Source organism: Ambystoma mexicanum, chromosome 1p (genome assembly GCF_040938575.1).
Source record: "Ambystoma mexicanum isolate Mex_15411 chromosome 1p, UKY_AmexF1_1, whole genome shotgun sequence".
Classification (NCBI taxonomy): Eukaryota; Metazoa; Chordata; class Amphibia; order Caudata; family Ambystomatidae; genus Ambystoma; species Ambystoma mexicanum.
Window position 1 is genome coordinate 1,492,766,913 of NC_090921.1, and position 14,429 is coordinate 1,492,781,341.

At 44.6% G+C, this 14,429-nt stretch overlaps 1 protein-coding gene across 4 annotated transcripts in view; it reads right to left on the reverse strand.

Annotated features, from left to right (window-relative positions):
* Positions 1-14,429, reverse strand: part of PPOX (protoporphyrinogen oxidase) — an 867,939-nt gene that overhangs the window by 254,010 nt on the left and 599,500 nt on the right. For all 4 annotated transcript variants that reach the window (XM_069607175.1, XM_069607174.1, XM_069607177.1 and 1 more), the window contains exon 6: positions 1,468-1,612. In XM_069607175.1, coding sequence (XP_069463276.1) covers positions 1,468-1,612 — 145 coding nt within the window. The remainder of the gene's footprint in view (positions 1-1,467; positions 1,613-14,429) is intronic.

A 14,429-nucleotide genomic window follows, 5' to 3' on the forward strand; every position in this document is an offset into this window, starting at 1 on the left:
AGCATAGCAGTTCAAGAGGAGGAGAAAGACGGTGCAAATAGAGAGGGTGACAATGAGCGAAGTGACCTTACCCTTTCCGACCAAGCCTGTGAAACCTCTGCACCGCGAACAATAACCAGAGTGTGTTGCAGCAGATGTCAATGGTACATGTGGCGCTCCTCCGCTGATAATAAAGCTAGGGAGTAGTACCCTAGTACCGACCTTGACTCCAGAGACAAGTAAAGCCAAGCAGTTCATCATAGCCGGTGAGTCGAGAGGAGAGCCGATAAGAAACCAAACTGTGTTGAACAACAGTAGCAAACGGCTAATTGAGGAAAGTTCAAAGAACTGTTAATACAAGAGGGGAAACCAGCTACAGAGGGGTCAGCCACCATGTGGGTGGTCTCTCGGGAAACGCTGGGCAACTACCCTATTGTCGAAACTACTGTTAACAGAAGGCCTTGGAAACTGAGCGAGAAAGGGGTCAAAGTGGTCATATAGGGGTCTAGTAAAATCCTATCTACAGTCGAAAGTCTTTGACCGGCAGATGATTGTGAAGCTAAGGGAAATGAATCCTGTATGGTAGGAACTGTTCAAGGAATTGTATAAATTAACCCGACGGAGGGATGCCGATAACAGGGGGCAAAGCCAGAAGTCCCAATGAATAATGTGTTAAGAGTGAACTTGGCAGAGGGATGTCCACAGTGAACTGTTTAAAAAGACATTAAGATTTGTGAATGTCACAGATGAGATTCTGTTGAAAGCTGTAGTGAACTCGACGGAGGGAGGCGAATATTCGAGAAGAGTTTGAACCCGGAAGATACAAGGGTGAAAAGGTACCACCCAACGTACAAGCAGAAAGGAACTTTTGTGTATGACTTTTTGAAACACATTAGGTCCTCGGAGGCAAGAGACTTTTTGTAGAAAACAGACTTAACCACCAAAGGCTCTGATAGATGCGAACAGAACTGTTGGCTCGTGCTGGGAAAGCTCGAGCGTGTGCTATGCTCTGCAGTCCCACCTTGTCCCGTGCTGAAAACGTGGGGAAGGGAGACCCCGACTACCACATCCTGAATTATTATTTGTGAACACTTCTTTCTTTCCTGTGAATCCTACCCCACACTCTTTGTTTGTATTTAGCGTAAGGATTGGCAATAGGTTTTTCTTAGTATAGGCCCTTTTATTTTGACAAGACACCACTAGGACTGCCTTATTATTATTTGATGGTTGTAGCTTGCTCCCATCTTAGATTTGGGTTTAGATTAGCTGTTTATCCTACCCGCATATACAGTTTAATAAACACCCTTGAACTGTGATCACTTGTGTCTGTCTTTACTGTTGCCAACATGCGTTCCTTACACTGGGCGGTACACAGTTGCCTGCCTTCTAATTGCTTCTTTACAGTTGTCTAGTGAATGTTTGTTTCCAGTGACATATGAAGTGCTAAATACAAATTGCAAAATTAAATCCCTCTGTAGATTATCTTACCTCCACCCAAGGCCATTCCCAGGATAACAGATCGCCTCTTCTGCTCTGCTTCATAGAGCATGGGGAAGCAGGAACGCACACTGAGGGCTCGGCAGTCGCCTGCAAATACTCCACGGCACAAGCTGTCTATTGCAATATCAGCTAGCTGGAAATGGAAGATAAAACCAGATTAGAAAAAAAGACACTCATGAATAAAACTCACAAAGTAATTGAGAGGAGATTATTTAGCTGCAGGCATGTGGCAACTCAATGGGCCTCATTACGAGGTTGGAGGTAGCCTTGCCGGAAAAACCGGCAAGGCTACCTCCAAACTCACAACCGGGTCCGGATGGGCAATTACTGGGGTGCTCCGGCCCCCGCCGGACCCAGTGATTGCCCTTTCACAGGTGCCGGAACCGGTACATCCCCATTTCCATTTGAGCCCAGAGGGTGCCACCGGTGCATCGGCACAACGGTGCGCCGGTGCATCCAACTTGCTGTGCTCAAGGGTGCCGCTCTGCCCCCCAGGGCAGACCTGGCGGACTGACATGCACCCGTGAGCACAGCTCGTAGTATGGCGGTAAAGTAGCAACGGTACCGGTATCGCTACTGGCACCGTTGTTATCTTACCGCCATACATATAATGAGGCCCAATGACTTTGTATAATTTGTACATTTCACCACTGATAAATGTTATTTACCTGCTACTATTAGAGTTTGTGATGTTCTGAATTTAAGCTCTGTTCGACTGCAGTCATGATTAACATAACATAATTTCAATGAACTAATTTAACACCACCTATTGCTAGAAAGGATGGTGTCCCCTTCATCTTTGGCTGTTAAACCCTGGAGGAGCTCAGTCTCCTGAACGGTAGACGCCAGGTCGGCACAAGGCATCAGAGGCATAAGCAGTGACACTGGGCACTGAACTCATGAGGGCCTTTGCAGCTATGCACACCGCCAAAGCTGGGATGGAAGGTGTGGTGAACCAGAAGAAGGAGTTGGACAACTTAATGACACAATCAAAAGGGTTTTATTAAAAATAACAGAAACACTCCTAACTTGCTCAATCTCTATTTGGGAAATTCCATACCTAACACAAGAAAAACTAAGGGTGCATGTCAAGTCAAAATAAACCAAGTCTTTTGTCCAAAACCTATGTAACTAACTGGCCCTATCACTTTGGAAAAACACCTAACTAAAAGGATGACAGGCGTGTGTGATAGCCTTGTTATGGACTTCTGCCTGGCCCACTTGTAGATGAAGGGTTCTCAGTGTTTCCGTTTCTTATAGCTTGTCTTCACAGCTTTAGCCTCAAATCCTTTTGGGAAATGACAATTAGCATCAGTAAGGGTTTCTCCCCACCTTTGATAAGAAAACAGTTTCTGTTTTTCAATGTACCAATCCCTTCAGGAAGACTTGAAAAATACTTTTCCACCTTCAAAGGATTGGGACTTCCCCAAGTCCAATAATTCTGTGAAAAAGGTCTTATGTCTTGTGACAAAACATATCTTTATTGCTTCCCATGATTTCATACACTTTGCTGTCTGTGTTTACAGAGTATTCAAGTTCACACGTCACTCTGTTTCAACATAGGATATATCTTTGCGCTTCCTGGATACTTCTTAGTGATTATTTCGGATCTTGGAAAAATGTTCATAGCCGAAATGAACGTAGCGAAAAGCACAAAGTGAAAATCTTTGCATACCGGGTCTGTTACCGCAGGCAAGTTTTTCTAAATTCCAACTTGTGGGGACTTCATAAGACTTATTTATTGGTACTAGGGACCCAACTCTTTATATAGGCCTGTACTACACAAGTCGGGAGAGTGGCTGAGCAGCCAGACTTATCTTAGGAGGGAGTAATGTGAGCTGTAGAGCAGTACATTGAAATCAGTAAACACAGGGATCCAAGTAAACACTCACAAAGTTATATTAAAATATATGTATTAATATATACACAAGGCACACAAGCAAATCTAAAATGCAGCAACCAACAAAACCGTTCAATGTGAAATGGAATCAAGTTATATAAGAAACAATAATGCAGATGAGTAACTTTTTGAGTGATGTCAATTGAGGTCAGTATCAGCACTTTATATCACCCTTACAAAACTGAGATGGGAGGGTAAGTTTCAGAGTTAGATGGAACACATTTTAGCAATAACTAGTATACTCTCCCAGAGGGATATAGGCAGTCTGTTTCCTAGCAATAAAAGTGTTCACATTTAAAACCTATGGAGTAACCAGCACTGCCAAAGCCAGTAGGATCCGACCCTTTGGAAAACAAGTACAGCCAAAGTCAAGTGGACAGTTCCAGTTCTGATGAAGATCTTCAGAGGAAAAGTTAGTTAACCAGTCAGTGGTTCTTGAAGAAAAACAGGAGCTCATGGGGAGCCTACCTGATGGTGCACAAGCTACAAGGCCTGCACAAAGGAGTTTAGGTCAACCCTCAGTTGAGGAAAACACTACTTCCCAAGCCAGGAAGCACCGAAAATAGCCCAAGGTAATTACAACCCAAGCCCCACAGTACCTTGAAAGTAAAGAAGAAATTGTAGCTGGCTTCCTTCTAGGTGCAGCGTTCCATACCCCCGATTCCTGCTCCTTGGTCGTGGTGATGAAAGGGGGACCTCTGGTGGGATTCTGCAGCAGCACTCGGGAGAAGGGGTTGGCAGCAATGGATTCAGCTCACTCCAGTGGCACTTTGTGGTTTTGGCGCCTTTTTCTTAGCACCAAGAGGAAATGAACATTGCTGGTCGGATTCTCCTCGATTTCTCAGTCCTAAACTCTGATGAGGGGACCTTTGGTAAAGAATGACTGCCTCTGGAGTTCCACACGGATTCTTGCAAAATTTCAGCTGGATTTGATCTAAGGAAGATGATGCACTTGATGCTGGTCCAGGTACCCCAGGTATTGGGATTCTTCAGCCCTGGAAGGTCACAGCAAGTTGGGGGATTGCCCAAAATGGAGAAGGTTAAGTCTATTTGGACCCATCAAACTGAGGGAAGAAGTCATCCTTGGCAGGTCTTCCCTGTCAATGTGAAAACGGGGTCAGCACAGCTGCAAGGCTTCACCAGAGTTTTCTTAGTCCTGGAAGGTGCCGCTGGCGTCTCTGTTAGTCTTCTGCTTCAGGTTCCTTGTTCCAGTGGTCGACTGTCTGTAGTCCCAAAATCCTTGACTTTTAAGTGGGATTCCATTCATTCACAGTCATGGAGCGGTCAATCATATTGGGGTGGCTGTCCTCCAGGACAGCCAGTTACCCAGTTCGAACTGGTTTAAGCCAGGCATATCTACAAACAAAGAACAGTGACGTTTCAGGCTCCTCCCTCACTTCCTGCCTTCCCAGACACACTGGAGCCTGGGCGGACTGAAGCCCGCCAAAGGCAAAACTCACAAAGGACTCAAATCTATTCTAAAGGATAGAGTAAAATCCTGGAAGGAACTGACAAATGCAAAACTGGCAAAATAAAACTGGGGGCATTTTGAGAAACATTTCACCCACGAGGGCTATATTGCAGCTGAGAAATCATCCTGCTAGTAACCTGCACAAAAGTAGTAAAAGTAGCCACTGCCACCAGACATTTAAGTTAGTCAGTGTAACAAAATGTTACCTGAGAAGTGGAATAAGGAGTCACTATGTAACCCCCCAGCACCTCACATAAGGTGGTGCGTGCTAGACCCACAAAAGAAAAGCTAAGTTAAAAGTTATCTTACTATTCTTGGGAACTGTAGTTCTCACAAGAAAATGTATTTAAACATTAAGAGAAGTCTTGCAAACTCCTCAGTGACACTGCACAGAGGGTGCTCTGTGTCACTAAGCAAAAAGCAGATGCCTATGGAGTTTACCAAACTCCATTAAACAATAAGAATCAAAACTCCCAGTCAGAGAAAAAGAATGAGTAAGTGGTAAAAAGTTCCACTTACTCAGGAGATTAAAAGCATATTTCCCCTTTGAGACACAGAGTCTATATGTTTTCCACTCTGATATAGTGGGGCCGTGCATCCGTCTCTTAACTTTCCATGCTTTCGTCGTCCATTCCAGCCTTGCATAACACTGTCTGTATCCCTTTCACTCTAGGATAGTGGAGTCATGGGCCCCTTACAGGCTCTTGACTTTACAGACTTTGGCCACTATTCCAGCCTTGCATAACATTGTTCATATACCTTTCTCTCTGGATAAGTGGGGACGAGTGCCTGTTCCATTCTCTTAGTGTTCCATACCTACATCGGTTTCAGTGCTGTGGGAAACACGCAGTTTTGAATCGCGGTCACCCCCACACGGTCGTAGAGTCTCTTTCCCAATCTGTTCCTCTCGTGGAGGCAAAGGTGCTTGTCAGTAGGAGCTCAGGATCTCGTGTTCCCCTCTTTTCTTGGGTCTCGGTGTTCATTGCTGAGCACCAAGCCCGTTACTGCTCCTCAGTGGTCACGCCACTCAAGAAGACAGGCGTCTCTCCAACCTCTCCTTCCCCTTACCAGAGCCTCGTGCTCAGTCAAGGTACCTGCCTTTCCGCCTCCATATAGGGGGTTTCTTGCTCAACAAGTTGATGCTGGCTGTGAGGCTTGACGTGGCTCCGTCCCTCCAAAACGTCAATGCTGCAGGGGCTCACCTCTGGGTAGCATTTGATTTCCTCCCACTGAAGGGGCCCTTGAGGGAACCTCGAATGTGGAAACAAGGCACAGTCACCACACACGAACTGATACGCCAGACACGAGGTTGTATTCCCAAAAGCTAGGGTTTATTACAAAGTAAATAGTCTCAGTTGGCCAACTGGTCTCACGCCCCGTGACGTGTGTCTAACAGACCTCGGGAGAGGCAAGAGAGCTAGACACAAACATCAGTTACATATATACAAAACTAACATCATACAATCAGTAGTGTCACATCAAAAACCGCCCCTTGCACATCTCCTTTGAACTGAGCACGATGATTGACAATCGTGACGAGTATGACACCTCGAACATTTGTTTTAGCAACAGTTTGCAATTTTGTAAGGCTGCAGACATAAGACTTTGAGGAAAAGAACAGAATGCTTCTATTCTCGCTAGCAAGCTGCATGTGGGGGGGAGAGCCACATTCCAGGCCTTCCTATCTCCTAGTTTCTATTTGGGTACTGGGGGTCAACTCGCTCTCCAGGACTCTAGGGCTCGAGAAGGGGGGCCGCAAAAAAGACATACTTCAAGCAATTTAATGTTTGTTCCGAGTATTTTCACTGTGTTTTCGAGACACACTGGCACCTGTGGGCTGATTAGGATGCCTCGCTGCCCTCTTTTCAAGGATAGCGCGCGGGAGGACACCGGGTATTTCTATCAGGGTTGCTCAGCAAATTTCCCTTGGCCTTGCATTGCACACTGGTAAAGCAGAATATCATGTCAGCAAAGCATTTAGAACAGAAAGCAATAAGCAAACGTTAGAGAAAACAAGATGGCGATTTCTGTCACCTTAAAATGGCCGCACTTCGGTCAAGCTTATGATTATTACTAACACTAAGAGCATGAGACGGGTGGTCTTCGGCCAACATAGTACATTTCCCCATGATCGAGGGGTGTCTGTTTTTCTGGATCGAGAAACCCTCCTTTTGGTCGTATGCCAAACGTCTCATCCGTACATTGTATCCTCTTCCGGCCACGTATCTGTTTCAGATTCTGATTCAGACTCTGAATCTTGCATATTTTCAGTTTCCTCCTTATTGTCACCTATGTCAATGGACATGAATTATTTGACTGTCTTTGTCTCTTCTCGAACAAGGATACTTGATCTACTAGTGCTCTTTTTCTCTATCATCTGTACACATCCTTCACTAATTTCGGTGCATATCACAGGTAGGCAGTGTATGCAACAACAACATGTCATGAATATCCCTAGTACTGCTATCAGAAGCGCAAATAGTTTCCATCCCCATGAATATAATAATTCCCAGAACCAGGAACTTATATCCCAACCCCCGTCTTGGGTATGGAGTTCAGAACTTAATACATGTAATTTTCTTATTGCCTCGAAAATCGTGGGAGAGGAGTCGTTTACAAATACACAGCACGCTGATCCCACAATTTTGCAAACACTACCACGATCAACGAGGATTACATCAAGAGCCATTCTGTTTTGCAGTGTCATCAATCTAACCCCTTTCTCCTCCAACGTCATGTTGTATAATATATCTGTTGTTCCGTTTATTGTTTTTTCTAAGATTCTGGATAATCGTCGAATATTATAGTTTATTGCTTGGGCCAAAAATAGCATAAATGATTTTGCTACATCTACTGCTATTAATCCGTCTTCATTACTTCTTCGTGGCCTAAGTCTAGATAGTTTGGCTATGTCTGTTGTTTCTAAGAAAAACACTCCTGGGAACAGTAGTCCTAAATAGCATGTACCTCCCCAGTTTCTAGATAACCAAGGATACGCTTTATCTCCACATATGAAATACACCAGGTCACCTACATACACTGGCTCTACTTCCCTACTAATAATCGCTGTATTTATACATCTAGTGAATGTCCCTACAAAATAGGAGCCCTTCTTTTTTAAACATAAAGGAACAGAAAGTGGGCTGTAGTTTACTGTGTAAGAGGGGGGCACTGCATCTTTATTTCCTTTTGATCTTATGCGAAATACGATCACAGATAACTTTTCTGGTGGAGACAGTCTATCTTGTGGCATTGGTTTGGGCGTAGCTTTTGGTGTTATCATCCGTGCTTTATGAAATATTGAGCAGCCTATGGGTCTCATAATTTCTTCAAATTCATTCATGTTTGTGCTATCTAATTGACCCGTTTAACTTTTATTCCATTTTCCATAATACAATGTACTCAGAGATGCACTGCATGCAGAACTTAATGTCAGTGGCTGCACGTACCAACCTATTGCTTTGCCACCATGCTGTGGCAAATGAGCACACACCCAACAGTTGTTCATTTTCAAAATTGAATGCGTCATGTTAATAATTTGCAGTAATGTATTATTTCCATAACCCTCTCTATGTCTCTCTTCCATTGGGGGCAGAGTGTAAGTAATTACATAAACAGGGCTTTCAGTGGTGGAGATGTTCCTAATTGGTAAGAGAATTTCTAAAGGGTGCATCTCCTCTAAATACCACAGTACCAGTGATGTTATTACTGGGGCCATTATGCTCATTATGCACATGATTATCATGAAGGTCAGCACGCAATTCTTTCGTTAGCTTGTTTTATGCAATCTTTCAGTTTCTATGTTTGATTCATTATCAGCATTAACAGCAATGGTGCAGGAGGGGACAAAAGCTAGTTCTGGCATCTTCTCTCACGGACCTTCTTCCACAGCGATTCTCGTCGTGGATATCTCTCCTCGCGACACTCGTCCGAATGTCAATGAGTTTGATAAATGTCAACTGTCTATTCTGCCAGTTCTCAGCAGCCTGGATTGCTTACACGTTGGGCAAGCTCTCTTATGCGTTAGTATACTGCTTAAAGAACTTCAGAGCAGTTATCAATTGCCTTCTGTACCATGTGCGCCCCGCTTGGCGCTCGGGTTCAGGACACATGGATTTCATGTTAGCACCGAGGAGTCTCGCTTATGGGCTGTCTGACTTTCACAATCTTCACGTTGCTCTCATCTAGGCCTCCGGTTCCTACTTCATTCGTTAATAGGAAACAGAGGCAACAAAAGATTGATGAAACGAAGATTTGATCACTCCTTTTTCCGACTTCGTAGATTGTACCGCCTTGCTCCTGGTACAGTGTGATCAACGAATAGTGCGGGTGCACTTCCGGACTCAAGCTTGGAGCCAGCCTGGGGCGCAATGACAGATGATGATGGGCGCCCAGGCAACGATGCAGGCTGTGGCGCAACAGAGGATGGTGGGCGCCACAGAGGTATTCGCTTGGTGTCGGCCAGCAGTGATGCAGAAACTGCAGGACAACTTTGGGGCATTCTTTGCCCTTCCTCTTTTATGGAAATTTCATCAGGCTTTGTTTCAGAATCAGGCAGTTTCTGTGGCAAAGAACTGGCAATTGTTTCTTTCGTTTCTGGAACCGCTGTTTCTTTCCGGTCGCCTCGATCAGTCAGTTTTTCAGATGGTGACGGCACCTTTTTTACATGGGTGACGTGGATCCACGCTTTACGGCCATCCACACGAATGGCCGTCTGTGTTGTCAGGAGTATCAAATAGGTTGTCAGGAGTATCAAATAGGGACCACGCCACCTGGGTGCCAACAATGTTTTTCGTTCAAAATCTTTAAGCAGCACCCAGTCACCTGGCTCCAGTGCGTGTCCCGGGCCAGTATATCTGATCAGTAGCGCCTCCTGCACCTGCTGATGAATCAAACGCAATTTTTGAATCAGGAGATTACAATAAATGCTGAGCACTGGATATTCAACTTCGTTCAGTTTCTTCGGCTGAGGTGCACACCAAACATTCGCCGGTCTCCCCATGACTATCTCATATGGGGAGAGCCCAGTTCTCGCCTGCACAGATGTTCGCATGCATAATAGTGCTATTGGTAACGCATCAACCCAACTTAACTTGCTTCCTGCACATATCTTGCTAATCTTAGATTGCAGGATTCCGTTGTGGCATTCAATAAGACCGGCCGACATCGGATGTCTCGAACAATGGAATTGCTTATCGATCTGGAGACCTGCACAAATCTGTAGTACTACTGCACCTACAAAATGCAGACCATTATCTGACCATATGACACGGGGCAGGCCAAAACGGAAGAAATATTCGTTTAACATCACTTTCGCCGTGCTTATAGCAGTGCAGTCTTTCAATGGATATGCTTCCACCCATTTGCTGAATGCACATATAACCACTAGGACATACTTCAAGTTTTGGCATCTCTCCATTTCTATGAAATCAAAATGGATCACCTCAAATGGCATAGAGGTCCAGGGCCAAAACTGCCTGTTGGAGTCACCGTTCCCTTCCCCACATTGGGCCTCATCACGACCTCGGCGGTAACCCTTAAATCCGGCGGTAGCGCTATTACCGCCGGATTTAAGGGTCCGCCGAATCAGGGCCTCGGCGGATTTCAACCCAGCTCTGAGCTGGTGTGAAATCCGCCTAGAATTCGCGCTCATACCACCGGCGGAAAATCTGCCGGCGGTATGAGCGCGAAATTTCCCCATTGAGCCCAATGGGGAATGGGGCATTCCCGAATGGGCTCAATGGGGAAATGGGACTTCCAAGTCCGCCCAACTCGTGATCCCGCGCTATTAGCACCAGGGGCTATGGCGGTCGCGCTAATAGCCCTCGCGTTAATACCGCCGGCGTTACTGCCGAGGTCGTGATGAGGCCCATTGTGTTGTAGGCACGTGATACAATTCTGTACCAACCTCTCGGCATTCTTTTTTATGAGTGGATTTTCCCAAACTGTGGCTAGATGTTGAATTATTTTCTTTGCACAGATATGAGTGGGGCTGTGAGCCATTGTGACCATTGCTTTTACATAGGCATTTGGCAACATCCAATTCCCGCTCTTCTTGTCCACCCAACAACCCTCCAGATCTAATTCTGCAGAGCCCTCAGCCCACCCTTGGATTTCATCAACAGTGGCTTCCGCCTGCATCTCTTTGACAGAAGCAATTCCATTCTCTATCATGCAGGGGACCTCTTCAGACTGCACTGTAAACATCTTTGTACTCATTTCATTGGCCGTTTGTTTTGCAATTCTGTCTGCAAACGCGTTTCCCTCTCCCACTTTACATGTTAACTTTTTGCACGCCTCGCATTTCATTACTGCTAGGTGCTTTGGACACTTGAGTGAAGACAGCAATCGTACAATCAAAGGGCCATGTTGGATTCTAGCCCCATGTGATGTTAGGAAACCTCTCTCAGCCCAGAGTCGGCCAAAGTTATGAACCACACCAAAGGCGTACTGACTGTCAGTATATATATTCACGCTTGGATTCTCAGTTATCTCACAAGCTCTGGTTAATGCTATTATTTCTGCCGCTTGTGCAGAGTTGTAAGGGATTCTTTTGCTCTCCACAATACTCTTTAACGTGGTGATGGCATATGCGGCAGATGAAGTGCTGTCAGGTAATTTAAAGCAGGAACCGTCCCAAAACAGTTCTCCATCTGGTTCTTTTAGTGGGGTATCACTTAAATCAATTTTCCCTTTTGTTTCTTCCTCAGTAACCATTAAACAATCATGGGGAGTGATTCATTTCCACCAAGGTTTTCCCCAGGCATTGGCATTAATTCTGCTGGATTCAAAGCGCTATACCTCATAATTTGGATGTGGGGTGCAAAAAACATAATTTCATATCTAGTCAATCTAGCAGAGGTGAGGTGTTGCGTCTGCGTTCTATTGAGTAGAACGTCTATGGCATGTGGCACCATCAAAATTAAGGTGTGCCCCAATACCATCCCTTCTGTTTGTTTCACTGATGCAGCAGCCGCCTGCAACAGCTCGCAAACATCATGGTAGTGTGCGTGCTACAGGGTCCAGCGCAGAAGAAAAATAGCTGCATGACCTATTTCTTCCACCTTGTTCCTGTGTTAGAACTGCCAACGCGCAGCTGTCATTCTCATGCACAAACAATTTAAAAATATTTTTATAATTTGGTGTCCCTAAAACTGGGGCAGAACACAATGCAGTTTTTATCAAGTCAAATGCTCTCTGACATTCTTCATTCCACTGCAAGGGCATCACAACATCTTTCTTTGTCAACTCCACCATCGGCTTCACAATGAAGGCAAAATTCACTATCCATTGCCGACAATAAGAAGCCATCCCTTTTATAGCTCTGACTCCTTTTTGTGTTTTTGGAATAGGCATACCAGAAATGCTCTCTATTCTCTCCGGCGTTAGTCTTCTCCCTTCTTTCGAAAGTAAGTAACCCAAATAAGCCACTTCCTTTTGACAATACTGAAACTTTTTTTAAGCTGGCTTTGTGGCCATGCGCTGCTAAGTGTGTTAATAGTAAAATGGTACTTTACAAATCTCCTCTATGTCTGCTGCAATCAACAGATTGTCTATATATTGTAGCAATACACAACCTGTTGGTAGCTCTAGCATATCTAGTTGTTCTTTTAATGCTCTGCTATAGATGCTAGGGCTTTCTGTGTAGCCTGGAGGAATGCGCGTGAAAGTAAACGATCGCCCTGCTAGTGTGAAAGCAAACAGATATCTACTTTCTTTGTGTACTGGAATACTGAAGAAAGCATTTTTCAAATCAATAACACTAAAATACTTTGCGGAATCTGGGATCATTGTCAAAATTGTGGTAAGATCCGGAACCAATGGGAATTGGGGATCTACTACCTTGTTTAGTGCGCGCAAATCAATTATGAAACGATATGGTACCTCATTACCTCCTTTCTTATACACCGGAAGAATGGGGCTGTTACATATGCTGCCTGTAATCTCTTCAATCACTCCCAATTTTACCAAATCAGACACAATACTTTTCAATCCTTTCCCTCCGTCTGCTGACATTTTATACTGTGCAATACGTGGCAATGTTACTCCCTCTTTCAATGTAATCTTCACTGGCTCTATCTTCAAGCATCCCACATCATTATCATCTATTGCCCATATACAAGTTGGCATGTCACTCAATTCTCCTGGCAAAGGTTTGGACAAAAATTCTGACACTGGTACATTCTGTGGTGAAATAGTTAAAAACACTCCATCTGGTGTACAGTGAATAACTGCACTGAATTTTTTCAATAAGTTTAATCCCAAAAGATTCTCCCCACAATTCTCTGTTAACAGGAGTGGACAGTACTCAGTGAATGGGCCTAATGTTACAGCTACTGGTTGGAACACTGGATTAATCACTGGGGTACCTGCGAACCCTACTGAAATATCCTTATGCCCTGACAGTGGTATCTCTGGAACTAAGTGATGGTCTTTCGAGCACTTTTGTGCCCTCGTATCTACGCGGAATCTATGCTCTTCATTCCCGACTTTCATTTCTACGTAGGGTCCTTTCTGATTCACGGGAATAGATACTTGTTCTGACCCCTGTCTTGGGCTGTCCTATTGGGGTAACAACACATCATCTGAAGTGTAGTCACTGTTATTATTGTAGTATGCACCCGTTTGAGTATCAAAAATGTTCCCACCTCTTCCTCCATTTCCATTTTGCATACCCTGATGATTTTGATTCTGGGTAAAAGTAGTTTGATTCAGAGCCTGGCCTTGATTCTGTGCTCCATTCCCTTGTCTATTCTGGTGCTGCTGCATATGGTTTCTGTTGTGGCCATTAGTTCCTGGGTGCCCCCTGTGTTGTCTTCTCTGACCGTACCCACCTCTATTTTGTAAATGTGGACATTGCGCTCGCCAGTGTCCTTCCTCTCTGCAATACGCACATTGATTTAATCCCAAGGGCCCTCTGTGCATATTCAAATTACTCCTGCTCTGTGCATTTCCCCTTCCCCTGTTGTGTCCTGCTACTTGCTGGAGTAACACCCTTCTTTTCAAATTTGTTCTTTCCTTCGCTTCCTTCTCTTTCTCTGAATTCACTCGATTTTCATAATATTGGGCCATGTGTAATACTTCTCCTAACGTTTTCGCTTGCCATGCACTTTCTGATGTCATTATTAAGTTTTGAATTGGGAGTATAAATCCTCTCACATATTTGTCAAGAAATAACCTTTTTCCCGCTTCCGTGCTTACATCCTGCCCACTGAAGTCTGTAAATACTTCCTCAAATCTATTAAAATAATCTGTAGCCAACTCGTCCTTACCTTGAACACACGCAGTCAATTTGTCCCATTGAATTCTTTTCTCTGGGACAAATTCTTTCAATTTTTGTACTATTCGTGCCAAAAAGCCGTCATATTCGGCCCCGTTTCGCGCCTACTTCTTTATTTCTATCCTCCTGCATTAAATTTGCCCAAGTGGCGCCGTAGGCCGTCTCATCATCTACCTTCCTTATCCGTTTCCATATATCCGCTGGCAGGATTACTGGGAATATTAGATCTATATCACTCATAGTGAACACTGATGATTGCAATAAAGACTCTACTTCTTTATAGAAGCCCGCTGGGTTCT